Genomic DNA, 14,279 nt, shown 5'->3' on the forward strand with positions numbered 1-14,279 from the left:
CTCGAGGACCAAAAAACATTGTATTGGAAAGACCAACATTGTATTGTTTGAAATGATAGTTTTATCAACCAAATTTGGTCTACACACACCTTGTTTTTGCCACGAAGCATATGTCTTTTAACAACTGCAGTAGCTACGTTTTGTCTTCTCACATCTTGTTGGCACTTCAAATGATCTATCTTTTGATAATTGTCCTAGATAAATTTGGTATTGGCATACATGTTAGGACTATAGATCAACTATCTTTTGAGAATCGTGCATTGTACATTAAGTTTGACCACACATGTTAAGGCTATGAATCGTGTATCGTTTGATAATTGGGTTGCCTTCTTACAATGAGATGGAAGGATGAAGGTTATGTTTGATGTTGTAAATAATGAGATGGTTGGTGTATTGACATGCAAGATGGAGAAAGCAATGATCTTAGGCCATGTGTGATGGAGAACATAGCACATATGTTTTGATAATTGTATTATCCAAATATTGTCTACACACACCTTGTTTTAAGCAAGTGTCTTTTAACAACTGTGTCTTGGTACAACATGTCTGCTCACGTCTTTTCGGCACTTCAAATGATCTATCTTATTGCTTTGCAAGATGGAGAAACTTATGCCACGGTTTTCTTGTGAAATATGTCATATTTTGTCATTAAAGTTCACTAATGTTTTTAAAGAGATGGACTCTTTTTTCCCATCGGTTGTATTGCTCATACAATTTTGCTTGTATAATGCTTGCCCCCGTGACCAACAAAGATGATGTGATGTATGTATGCATCATGATCAAGAGGCCATGCTGGGGATAATAGTCTTTTCTCTTGTATGCTTGCCCCCGTGACCAAGTTGGAGGGCCAATGGGTAGTTCTCATTTAAGTCCAACATCTCCATGTTGCTCACACTTAGCCAATCATGGATTTCTTGGTCATGTATTACCATTTCAAAAAACTGTGACAACAATGCGTAACTTTCCTTGCTCATGGATATTGTCGCTAGAGGTTGAAGATTGTGGATAGTGTGGCCTTTTGAAGATTGTGTACATGGAGGTTGGGGATTAGCAAAGCAACGGTTGTGCCTAACCAAGAGTGGCATACAAACTATTTGATAGATTTTTAAACAAGCGAGGTTGGGCTAGGCTCTCGGAATAGTTATGGTGGGCACCTTAGAACCCTTGTTGATAACAACGAGCCTTACACACGACCTCAACACGATATTCTTTTAAGACCTGTTTTTGTGTAGAAGTTTTTAGGAAATTAGGTCATGTTCATTATACGCGCCATCGTGCATGGTCTCACACTTTTCTTTACATAAACCAATTTGTTCAGAAGAGAGTTTTTGATACAGAGATTTTATGAAAGTTTTTGATTTCTTGCCGGAGCAAGATATATATATACGCACATTTGGTTTGCATGAAGGGTGGTTTCATCCGCAATAATCATCCTTATTATCTAGGAAGAGTAACCCAGCTGAAGGGTGGTTTCAGCAACACTCATGATGCTTGATTCTTCTTCCTTTGAGGACGCCTTAGCTGCACTCACCCTGTCTATGGGGCCTGTTGTCGTAGACACACCAGCAGGCGCTTGCCATGCATGAATCTCAGCCAACTAAATGACGATTATGTCAGTAATCACCCGAATTAAGGCGCGGTTTGGGCGTGCAGTTCATTAATCAACAAAGTTAGTGCGATAAAAGCTATATTGAGCCTTGGGGTTTGATTACCTTGGATCTTAGGGATTCATTCTGCGCTCGAAGCAAGTTCTCCTGAATGTAATTACCAATCCAAAACCCATTTAAGCTCTTTGTTATGTGTGTTCTTATCGTATTACAAAATTAGTTTGTAAAATATCTATCCTACAGAAAAAGAAAAATGCATGAAACACGCACCTCTGTACGCAAATCTTCAACTTGTTGCATGAGCAGTTGTGTCTGTTCAGGAAAAAAAAAATGTATTTAGTTTAGGATAGAAATGTCGTATTCATTTAACAAAGTATCGACAATTACCTTTCTTTCTCTCACACGAGATAGGCCATTTTGAAGTTTGTTTTCAAGTTTTTGCAAGCTCCTAATCTGCAATTTGTCTAGATTCTCACCTGACATATTTCTTTAAAAATCGAGAAAAAAACAGAGAAAATTTAGTATACTGCTTCGATAGTATATACGCTGTATACATACTTCAAGTCATGCGATACGACACAAGCTACCATGAAATGCTTACAAGCATTTGAGGTGACAAATTTGGCACAAGCATATATTCAATGCAGGAAAAGTGTTCTTACCTGTGCATTTCTTCTAGGACTTCTAGTTGGTTCTTCATTCGCACAGCCTCATGCCTCCAACACAAATTTGGCACAAGCATATATTCAATGCAGGAAAAGTGTTCTTACCTGTGCATTTCTTCTAGGACTTCTAGTTGGTTCTTCATTCGCACAGCCTTATGCCTCCAATACTAAACAACACAACATTATTGGTTATTAGTGGTCTTACCAATTGTTAAGTGTGAAGACCAAATTTGCCAAAGTCAAGACATGTTGTAAAAGTCGTCTTTGAAGTCAAGCACTGGGGAGAGCTGTGGCTAAAAGTATAGGACACGTCATGAGAGATAACGGATAGAGTAGCTCTGGGAAGGTTGCACAAATCGGGAAGCCTACACACAAGTTCAATGGAGACGTCAGCGATCCTAGAACTCGAGGTCTTTGATCAAGTTTACGAGGCCTTATGTGGTGAGAGGGATGATCTTGCAAAGATCAACACATTTAGCCTTACAGTAGATGGCAAGGCTGATGATTGGTATCAGACAGTGAGAGTTGAAGAACGTCTAAACTTTATTAGGCTTTGAAGGTTATTGCTAAAGCAGTTTGTGTGTGAGGGAGCTTTGTGGAGTATGGCTTCATAGTTGCACAAAGCTGAGAGAGAAGAAGATGAGTTAGTGAGAGATTTTATTACCGCATTTCAACTCTTGTTGTGCTGTACATGAGTACTTTTCCAACAGTCAAGTGCTCCATCCATTTATCCATAGGCTTAAACATAAACATATCCATAATGGTTTGGTAATTAGAGGTATCACCACCTGGGAGGACGTCACGGCTAATGTCATCCAACTTGAGGATAACTTGATGATAAAGGGAGTAAAAGCTTCAAATTCTAAGTTTGTTGTGTCAACTAGCGGTTGTAGCACTACCACTGCAAAACCTGTAGCTAAAGGTAATACTCTAGTAGAAATGACTTGGACTCACTTCTCAAAAGACTATAAGAGGAAATGAAGGTTACCAAAGCTTTGAGCAATGCGCACATGTATCCAAGGAGAGAGCTACATTGGTGTTCCATTTGCCGTTAGGGACATACCACTAGCAAATTTTCAATTTTAAGAGCTCGTTTACAATGGTAACTATAGCTTTTGTGGGCGCTATAGTCACAAAGCCCGAGATTTTTGAATATGCCTATAGGCTATTGCCAATACAACAAGACCATATCTAGCATTTCTGGCAATGCAACAAACGATAGCCCTCGGTCTTGTAACAAATCAAGAAATGGTTCAACATCCCATGCAACAACTCTTATGAAAGGGCATACGCCATGCACCCATTATGCCATTACCTCCACCTGTCTTGGGACCACAACCTCCTCCACCAAGGGTGATACCTCTGAATCAAGGGTGACACCAAGGGTGACACCTCTGAATCAAGTAAGCTTTGAGGAACCTATTAAATTACCAAGAATATGAGGTAGATATCAAATCCACCCCCAACCATTTGAGGACCCCACAAAACTTCATCCTGTAGTGGATGGGAGAGGGGGAGTCAAGCCAATTTACCAACTTGCTACAATGGGAAGGGACTCAGACATTAACATCACAGCTAAAAGAATGCCTCTTCAATATGTTACCACTATCAATGGATTAAGGAGTACTCCAAAAATATTGTGGTGACAAGCCCAAAGATAGGACCCATCTTTACACCCCTAAACATGATTGGGATAAGTAATCAAACTCAAAGGCAGATTCTAAAAAATCTAGGTCACAAATATTTTCATGCTATCATTTGCCTACAAACCCAAAACCAACATGTTTTTAAGCAACTATTAGTGGCCTCGGTAGCAAAATCTAAGAAGAACAAGAAAATCGATCGACCAAGGTGTGAAGGCTGGGAGCCAAGACAAGAATAAATTTGTATTCTCACCAATCATTCTCTTATGGAGCTAATAGAATGCCCTTCTTCTCTACTCTCTTTCTCTCTTGTGTCTTTATTTCCTAATTCAATTAAAGATGTTATATACTCATTGTGTATGCATGAGTGTATGTGTGAGAGAGAGAGATTGAGTGAGAGGAGGGTCGAGCTTCCATTGGAGTGCAGGCAGAGTGGAGATTTGGAATGTGGTTGTGCAGCAACATCGTCTCTTATGAGAATATAAGCATAAGTATTCATGAGGTGAGTGACACACCTTTCGGATGAAATTGTGAGCTAGGTCATGGCATATTGGCTTCTTGATTGAGATGTTTTATGCTCCCGAGTGTGGTTGGATAGTAAAGCCCCATGACATTGGTTTGTTCTTCCACTCTTTCCATGGTACAAGGGCTTCCCATCCAGCTTATACAAAGAGGCAGACATGCATGTAGAATGGCTGGAGAAGATGGACCTAAAGGAATTTGCAAACCTGCCTTGGGAAGTTTTGCAACACAATTTCAGGGCAAGTAAACAATTGGGGCAGCTTCAATGCTCCAACATCATCATGCTCTCCTCAGGGGAGAGAAAGAAGTTCACGGCCATGTATGTATTAAAATTATTTTGCTTTCTAGTATAGGGGGAGATCAAAATCAAGCTAGCAAAAGATGAAGATCTCATCACAGTGTTTAGCCCACTAGAAGGAAAGGCAAAGGCAAAGGAATACAAGATAACAGGAAATGCTGATGAGGACAGACAAAAGTAGATAAGGTTTATAGTGGAGATGATCAACCTTACACACAAACCCTATAAAATGTCTAGAAAGGCTTTTGGGATGGTCAAAGCTACAGAGGCTGGCACACTGGTGGCATGGGTGGAAGTTATGTTCCATAAACCAAATCGGCAAGCTCACGAGGTCTAGCACCAAAACCAAGATCGGGCCGTATCTCAAGGAAGCCAAAAGAGAGAAGGTGGAAGACACAAAGGACCACACCCCTAGGAAACTTGAAATCACCAAGCCATCTGGAAAGACCTTGGAAACAACCATCGCCAGGTGGGACAAGAAAAGAATGTTTGTGTTCGGGAAAGTCAGGTCAACACTACCAAAAAGAGGAAACTCTCTGAAGGAGATTTTAGTGGGAGAATGGTGTTGCGGCATTTACCGGTTGATCTACCTTTTTCCTTCCCTTTCTGTGATACATGTGTACCTGTGTCATTTCTCAACTTGCCTGACCATGGGCTAATGTGGGATCCACTACTCGAGGACTCCCTAGGTCCACTCACCAGTGATTGCTGCTCGAGGACTCCCCAGGTCCACTCACCAGTGATTTCTGCTTTACATGTGATGTAACATCATCACTTCTTACATCTGCATCTTCTATTGCCTTCACTACTGGTACATACCAGCTACTCATCTCATCGAAGACAACATCTCTGCTTACTCGCATCTCACGAGTGGTAGAGTTATAACATTTATAACCTTTTTGGTACATAGCATAACCACAATGAAGATGCATTTCTCTGCCTTTGGATCCAACTTTGTTCTCACCTCATCAGGAACATGTACATATGCAATACACCAAAACACTTTCAAGTGAGACCATCCGATCTTATGCATGTAAACTTATGTTCAGGAGTCATACCATAAACAGCTGCAATGGGTGTTCTATTCATAATGTACACAACAATTGCTACTGCTTCTGCCCAAAAGTAATGTGGCATATTCTTTTCAGCTATCAAGACACGTGCCATTTCTACAATGTGCCTGTTTTTCCTTTATGCAACACCATTCTGTTTTACAGAGTGTACCTGCACGTAAGCTGCCTCTTGATTCCCTGCTTTCTCAAGATATCACTGAACTCATTGGAGAAAAATTCTCCCCCACCATCTTATCTTAGGCATTTTATTTGCATGCCTTTTTCCTTCTTGACCAAGGCTTTCAATCTCTGAAAGTGAGAAAACACCTCACTTTTCTCCTTCATGAAATAAACCCACACTCTCCTAGTGTGGTCATCAATGAATATAACATAGTACCTGCAACTTGCAATTGTTGAAGTCTTGGTTGGTCCCCATATATCTGGATGTATGACATCCAATGGCCTTGCACACTGACATGCTTTTCATGTGGGAAAGCATGTTTGGCCTGCTTACCAAGTTGGCATGCTTCACATATCTTATGCATAGCCACCTAGGATGTTATTATGTCTTCCCTCTCTCTAGACGCACCACGATTACCCCAAAGAAAGGATGCCAATGTGTCAAGCAAGGATAATAGTACCAACTCACAATAAAGCTTTAAGAGCTAGAGTCCTCATGTTCACATCAATGTTAGGTTTCCAAATGAGTGCTAAGGGCACATGGATACTATGAAAGGATCAGAAAGATATGGGTACCTAAACAATAAAGAATGAAGTAAAGCCATGTATGTAATAACCTTGTCATTGACCACCACCAATCACCCAAACAACTACATCAAAGCCAGCTAAAAAGATTTGGAAAGGATAGGAAAGGCAAAACTAGATCCCTATTAGAAAATCAACCCTCCCAAACCAAGTATCAAAAAAGATGTGGGTGCCAAAAAATATACCAAGTCAAAAAACTAACTCAAGTGGCCACACAAATTGGTGCCCATTGAAGAGGTGACTGGGAAGCTATAAGAAGCTAGACAAAAGCCACAAATACCTTTACAACGTGACATCACACAAGATGCCAATCAAATTGGGGTAAAATAGGTGAACTACATAATTCTCTGTCTCAAGGGCAAAGCTATCGTAGCATGCACACACGAACACATGTCCAAACAAGACATGTTCACACAAGAACCTACTATAGATTCTATGGATTGGTTGATTCAATGGATGAAGTAAGAGTTGTTATGTTCCATAGAAGAACTATAAGTGTTATATCAACACACTCCTTATACATTGAGATCTTTATCCCGATGGATTGAACCAATGGAGTATCAAGCTACTAAATATAATGGCGATCTTGTAGTACAAGCTCCGGAGGACTAACTTACTAATTGAGTTCTAACACTACTAACAACCCTGTAGAAATCACTTCACTCACAATTCAATCGGATTCACCATCATGATTTTATAGAATCACGCCGATGATTTTGGCTCCCATCTTGGAAGCCATAAATTACTCCTACAGTGCATCATCTTCCACTCTCCAACCTCACATGTTCATAAACTCACATTCCTATCACTGTGATTCTACATAAATCACGGCCGTGACTTTGAACCCTATAGAATCATGCCATAGAAAATGAACCAAAACTAAAATATATTAAGCCCTCAAGACGTGTTGTGATAGCTTGTGCTTGAATTAAGTTTTATTCAGATGCATCTCACTTGACATGATTGGAACCGTGATATCGCCTACTATTGTTTGCCATGATTATAGCCATTGTTGATGTGATCACAGTAATGGTAGTAGACGTGATCACGGCCTGCACTTGTATGCTAGTAAGAATCAAGATGCTACCACATGTCACATGCATTAACCATAATCCCGCAGGCAGCAATAAGTAGGTGAATACTTCTTCATTTTTTTATTTATCTTTTCCATTTTTGAGTTTTCAAGCTTCTGATAAAAAACAGAAGCAGGAGGGAGCACACATAAGAGAAGCAAACCCTAATCCATATCCTTCAATCATAAAGAAGGAGAGAAGCCATAGTCATCATCTCTCTCACACACACAAAAGAGAACACAACATAGTGTTATGTCCACACTACAAAGTAAACCTAATGTAATGTCCACACCACACATGACCAGCTGGACGCGGTCATAAACACACCACACGATATCTATCTACCATACCGTCACTCTGTCAGCACCCATGTGCTATCCTCCAGCTATATACGAGCTTGACATTTCAACACTCCCCCTCAAGCTCGACATGTCCATCTCTAGGACTCCCAATCTAGTACGGAAATACTCGAACTTATCCTTACCAAGTGCTTTGGTAAAGATATCTGCAACCTGCTCATCTGTCTGTACATATGTCAAATCAACATGCCCATCTAGCACTTTCTCTCTGATGAAGTGATAGTGGACCTCAATATGTTTGGTCTTGGCATGATAAACTAGGTTGCTAGCAAGCCGAATACTACTCATGTTGTCACAATGAATGACAACTCTCATATCACTCTGTAACCTGACATCATCTAGCAACTTCTTCAACCACATAGCCTCACATGCAGCTATGGCTGCTCCACGATACTCTGCCTCTGTGGTAGATAAAGCAATTGTAGGTTGCTTTTTACTGCTCCAACTCACAGCTCCACTACCAAGGCTGAAAACATAGCCACTGGTAGACCGCCTGTCATATGCACTACCGGCCCAATCTGCATCTGTATATCCATAGGCATGCATGTCTTTTCCTGCCTCATAGAAAAGACCATAATGCACGGTAGTTTTGACGTATCTCAGAATACGTCTCACAGCATCCAAGTGAGGTTTACGAGGACTCTGATCTTGTCACTCCAAGCACGAGGTGCTTGCTTCAAACCATAGATTGCTTTCTTTAACCTGCAAACAAAAGTAGGATATTTTGGATGTACATATCCTTCTGGCTGTTTCATGTACACCTCTTCTTGTAGTTCACCATTCAAGAAAGCATTTTTTACATCCATTTGATGTAAAGCCCAACCTTTTTGTGCTGCTAGTGCAATGATAGACCTCACTGTAGCCATCTTAGCCACTGGGCTGAAAGTTTCATCATAATCAAGACCATAAGTTTGTGCATATCCTTTAGCGACCAGCCTTGCCTTATGTCTCTCTAGGCTGCCATCTGACTTGCACTTTACCTTATACACCCATTTGCAACCAATTGCATTCTTTCCTTGAGGTAACTCAGCCAATTCCCATGTATCATTTTTGTCCAAAGCATCCATCTCTTCATCCATGGCTTTCTCCCATACATGCTCTCCAATAGCCTCTGTATAGCATGTAGGTTCCACATGCTTTACCATAGATGTCATGTATGCATAGTGCATAGAAAAATCTCGATATGTCAATCTTTCAACTGGATATCTGACTCTCTGGGATCTCCGCAATGCATGCGGGTCACTCTGTACACCTGTAACTCTAGCATGTGATGGCACATATCTGTCCTGCCTAGCACCAGGTGTGCGTAAAACAGGTATGCCGAGCTCCTCATCCAAACTCTCAGAACTAGATGACTCATAACCTGTGATTCCAATTCCTTCAACTTTCTTCTTGCCTTTATCCAGAGCACTACTCCCAGTGCTCACACTCTCATGCCTCAAACGTCCTGACCATAGACGTACACTGCTACTCTCAGCTTCTGCTGCTGGCCCAGACATAGTAGTAGAACTAGAACTTGCTTGTGGCAAGTTCACAGGCACATCTGCTTCAAGTGAGTCAATGACTCCCTCATCTTTTGCTTTGTACCAACTAGCAAGCTCATCAAACACCACATCTCGTGAGATGACTACTTGTCTAGTTTGAGGGTTATAACATTTGTAGGCCTTTCGATCCTGTGCATATCCAACAAATACACATTTCTCTGCCTTAGGATCCAACTTCTATCTTCTTTCGTCAGGCACATGGACATAAGCTACGCATCCAAATACTTTAAGATGTCCAATGTCTGGCCTGTAACCTGTAAGCCGCATCTCTGGCGTGCTTCCATGAATGGCTGCTGTAGGTGTTTTGTTCAGGATATACACTGCAGTAGCACACCCTTCTGCCCAATAGTAATCTGGCATGCTCTTTTCATTGAGCATTGCCCTTGCCACTTCACATATGACTCGATTCTTTCTCTCAGCCACACCATTCTGCTGAGATGTATACGTGCAAGTCAACTGTCTTCTTATTCCATGCTTCCGCAAGAAATGCTCAAAAGCTTTTGAGGTGTATTCACCACCTCCATCTGTTCTCAAACATTTAATCCAACAGCCATATTGCTTTTCTACAAGAGCCTTGAAATCCATGAACTTTTCCAACACTTCACTCTTCTCTCTCAGAAAGTATATCCATGTCATCCTGCTGAAATCATCTATAAACGTCACATAGTATAGACTGCCTTTAATAGATGGGTTTTGTGCAGGACCCCATACATCACTGTGTACTATCTCAAGTGGCCTGTTACTCATATTTCCTTCTCTAGGAAACCTCAACCTTGCCTGCTTTCCAAACTGACAGGCTTCACACACATGCATATGTCCATCATATTTGAATCTAGGCAATCCACTGACAATGCCTCTTGTTTGCATGTTCTTTAATCTTTGTATATTGACATGTCCAATCCTCTTGTGCCACATATCAATATCCTGCACAATCCCATTGCTCTTTGAAAACATGGCTAAGCTCAATTCTGGTATGCCTGCATCCAATTTGAACAACCTTCCTTCCTTCTTGCCCTTGGCAACCAATCTACAGCCATGCTTAAAGTCTTCCACAAAACAGCCATTCTCATTGAATCTTACTTGTAGTCCCTGCTCAACCATTTGGCCTACTGATGCCAAATTCTTTGTAATGGATGGTACATATAGCACTTTTGACATATTCTTCACATTTCCATCATGCATCCTCAAAGGCTCACTGCCAACATGTGTTATAAGATGCTGAGTATCATCTCCTGTGACCACATAACCATTTGTATCCAATGGTTGCATCTTCTCAAACCACTCACCATGACATGTCATGTGGTTTGAGGCACCCGAATCCATATACCATGACTCATCTCCAGCATTCTGAGAATCCATCGTCCCCATAATGTGCTTCATTGCAAAAAGATGATTTGAACTCCCATCATTGTTACTAGTAGATGCATAATTTCCATGTTGTGGTCTTCCATTCCTGACATCATTCTGCTTTTTGTAACAATCTTTTGCCATATGTCCAAGTTTGCCACAATAGTGACATTCAATCCCATTCAAATTTTGTTGAGGACCTTGCCATCGTCCTCTACCACGAGCACCTGTTCCAACTCTCCCCCTATGGGATTGAAATCCACGACCTCCACGTGATCCAAATGATGACTGTGAATTCTGTAAATTCTGATTTGATTGTGGTTGAGTAGACCTGTCATTCCAACCACGTCCTCCACGGCCTCGAGGAGTAAATCTCCCCCTGCCTCGAAAGCCTCTAGATGAGTAAAAAGCCTGATTCCTTGCATGCTCATCATTACTGGATGAGGATGCACCACTTGTAATATTCATACCACTAAGTCCAAGCTTCAATTCTTCCACAATGAGCAATGACAAAAGCTCATTAAAGTCTGGCATTCCTCCCAACCTTACTGAGATGGAAGTGTCAAAAGATTTGTATTCTTTGCCTAAACCACGCAATGTGAGAGCAACCAAATCATCATCATCCATTGGGGCATGGATTGATGACAAGGAATCTGCATAACCCTTGATTTCCTGAACATACTCATGTATACTCCTATTCCTTCGTGTTACACTCTGAATCTGTTGCTTTAGTTGTATCTTCCTTGCACCAGTGTCTGTCTCATACATTCGGCACAATATACCCCATGCTTCTTTTGGTGTATCTGCATCTTGGATGTGAATAAGCAAGGCATCTGTTACACATATTGAAAAGTAATGCAACACTTTCGAAGACCGTTCTACCCATTGCTTGTGAGCCAGCAACAACTGAGCATTATTTGGTTGAGGAGGTAGGAATGGCTCCGGGTCTTCATCCGACACGAGACTCCATCCCGGGGGGTGCACCTAAAAAAATGTAAGTGTAGCACGTGAGTTCATCAGGAGGGTTTTTTTAATTGACAAAACCTACAGGATTACATCTACAAGAGGGGGTTTTTTATTACACTTTTGAAAAAAACCCGTAGGTTCCTTAAGAAAGAGGGGTAATTTTATTAGTTGATAGCATGTAGGTAGAGGGGGTTTTTTATTACCCCTTGAACGCACGTGATACATATGATTTCTTAGTGGTGGACCCCCCGAGGACTCCATAAACCTTTGCCTTTCAAAAAACTCTTCATTCGAAACTTCCACACTTGAAAGTTAGTTCTGTCGAGCTTCTCTCCAACAATTTGTATCGGACCATCTCCCATGTTGGCAAGGTAGTAGATGTACCCCTTTGATCACAATGTATGAAGTACCTGTAATGCTCCAAATCTCTCCAAATCACATCAAATGATTGCAATATATGTGCTTTTGGATCCCACAATGCTTCATCAACAATGTATACTCGATCAAGGTTGAAAACAAATGATACTTCTTCACAAAAAATTTTTTGGTTTTTTTTCCTCGCGAGAGAACCAATCAAAGATCTTGCTCTAATTCCTTCAAATCTTGTTCAAATTTGATGTTTGTGCATTCATTGGCTTCATAACACATTGCTCCAACATATCCTAGAAGGGTTTGATCAAATTCTTCAAGGTTAATGAGAACCACCAATTTTTGTAGCTCCCTGGTTTGCCTTTTTCTGCATATGTCAGGTACCACCTCTCACTAAAAATGCTCTATCTCCTTCAAATCTTATCCAAATTCAAAACTTTTTGAATCAAAAGTTTAGCAACTCATAGGAATCTACTTGTACCAAAGGAATTAGGCCAATTTGATATAGACAAGGATTAATGCCTTGATTAATAATGCTATGTTTCTGGACAGACTTTCTGCAAACCTGCACACCTCTGATAAATGACTTCAATGAGCTCCAAATACATCAAATGAGCTGAAACCAAGCTTCACAATGCCTTAGCAATGTCTTTGCTAAACTCCCCAAGCTTTGAATGGCATCAAATGGAGTAGTAATGAGTGAATTAGACCAAAAAGTATTCAACCTGTCCAAGAACCTGCAGAGAGATGCGCCGCCTGCTCTAGAAGGTTGTAGAAGAGGGGCAATTCACATTTGAGTTGATAGGTCTCTTAGCAATGACCTAATCTATCATGGGTATAAAGGGCAAGCTCCAATTTTGAGTAGAATTGCCACATTTGATCCTCCACGGGGCATGTATTCTCTGGTTTGCAGGAGTGTAAAAAAAACCAAAATTTTTCTTTCACAAATCTCCTGAAATACATCAATGTTTCATGCAATGGTTTGCTCCAGTGTTGCTAATACGTGTGCCCTTTCACAATACATGAGAACCTCTGTGTTTCCTTTGTATTTGCCCCAATACATTTGACAAAATACATTCCTTCACAAGCTTTCCATGAAAGCTTCAAAACCAGAAATTTTCTACTTGCTTTATGCACTTCAATCTTCACTGAACTTGCTCTTTGGCACCTGCAATCCGCTCAAGGGAGTTTTGCTACTCTTACCAGTTAGGCCAAGCTTCAGATCTGTAACCGAGGTGAGCTCCATAGCTTTCTTTTGCTCCACAGCTTCAATGGAAATCTTCATAGCTTCTTCTTCTTCTTCCCTCTTCTCTCACTCACTCTCACAACACAACTAATGAGCTCTAGGCTCTGATACCATGATAAAAAACAGAAGCAAGAGGAGCACACACAAGAGAAGCAAACCCTAATCCATATCCTTCAATCATAAAGAAGGAGAGAAGCCATAGTCATCATCTCTCAAAAAGAGAACACAACATAGTGTTATGTCCACACTACAAAGTAAACCTAATGTAATGTCCACACCACACATGACCAGCTGGACGCGGTCATAAACACACCACACGATATCTATCTACCATACCGTCACTCTGTCAGCACCCATGTGCTATCCTCCAGCTGTATACGAGCTTGACATTTCAACAGCTTCCTCCGTCAACGATTCCGCCTACACACCTACTACTTCACATACATTCATTACCATCACCCATAGCCATCTCCAAGTAGGAGCATCTGGTTTCCCCTATATCCTTCATAAGAGTTCTTAATGTGTCTCTTAATCTACATGCATGATTAATGATGGCATGGTGAGTATGATTTGGTGTTAATCTTCTCTCACTCTTCCCCTCCCATCCTTGTATTTAATGTACATTCATTTGGTAGCACAAACCTAGGTGACCTCTTTCTAGCCCTCACTATCAATATCTCATGAGCGAAACTATGATTTTGCATTCTACAAAAGCACGATCCTCCTCCATCACTGTGATTGCATAACCATGGCTACCAAAACCAAGCCAACTCAAAACTTACCCCTTTCCATTCAAGGGGCCAACGGTTCTCATTGTTGATGC

General features: G+C 41.0%; 1 protein-coding gene across 4 annotated transcripts in view; it reads right to left on the reverse strand.

The window, feature by feature from the left end:
• Window positions 1-1,235: 1,235 nt before the first annotated feature.
• The window catches only part of LOC147633182 (agamous-like MADS-box protein AGL11), a 55,475-nt gene continuing 42,431 nt past the window's right edge, over window positions 1,236-14,279 (reverse strand). For all 4 annotated transcript variants that reach the window (XM_086806201.1, XM_086806198.1, XM_086806200.1 and 1 more), the window contains exons 4-8: window positions 2,378-2,439; window positions 1,995-2,094; window positions 1,878-1,919; window positions 1,713-1,754; window positions 1,236-1,597 (exon numbers count right to left, since the gene is read on the reverse strand). In XM_086806201.1, the coding sequence (XP_086662327.1) occupies window positions 1,442-1,597; window positions 1,713-1,754; window positions 1,878-1,919; window positions 1,995-2,094; window positions 2,378-2,439 (402 nt within the window). In that variant the 3' untranslated portion in view covers window positions 1,236-1,441. The remainder of the gene's footprint in view (window positions 1,598-1,712; window positions 1,755-1,877; window positions 1,920-1,994; window positions 2,095-2,377; window positions 2,440-14,279) is intronic.

Source organism: Cibotium barometz, chromosome 12 (genome assembly GCF_041138505.1).
Source record: "Cibotium barometz isolate CiBa-2024 chromosome 12, ASM4113850v1, whole genome shotgun sequence".
Classification (NCBI taxonomy): domain Eukaryota; kingdom Viridiplantae; phylum Streptophyta; class Polypodiopsida; order Cyatheales; family Cibotiaceae; genus Cibotium; species Cibotium barometz.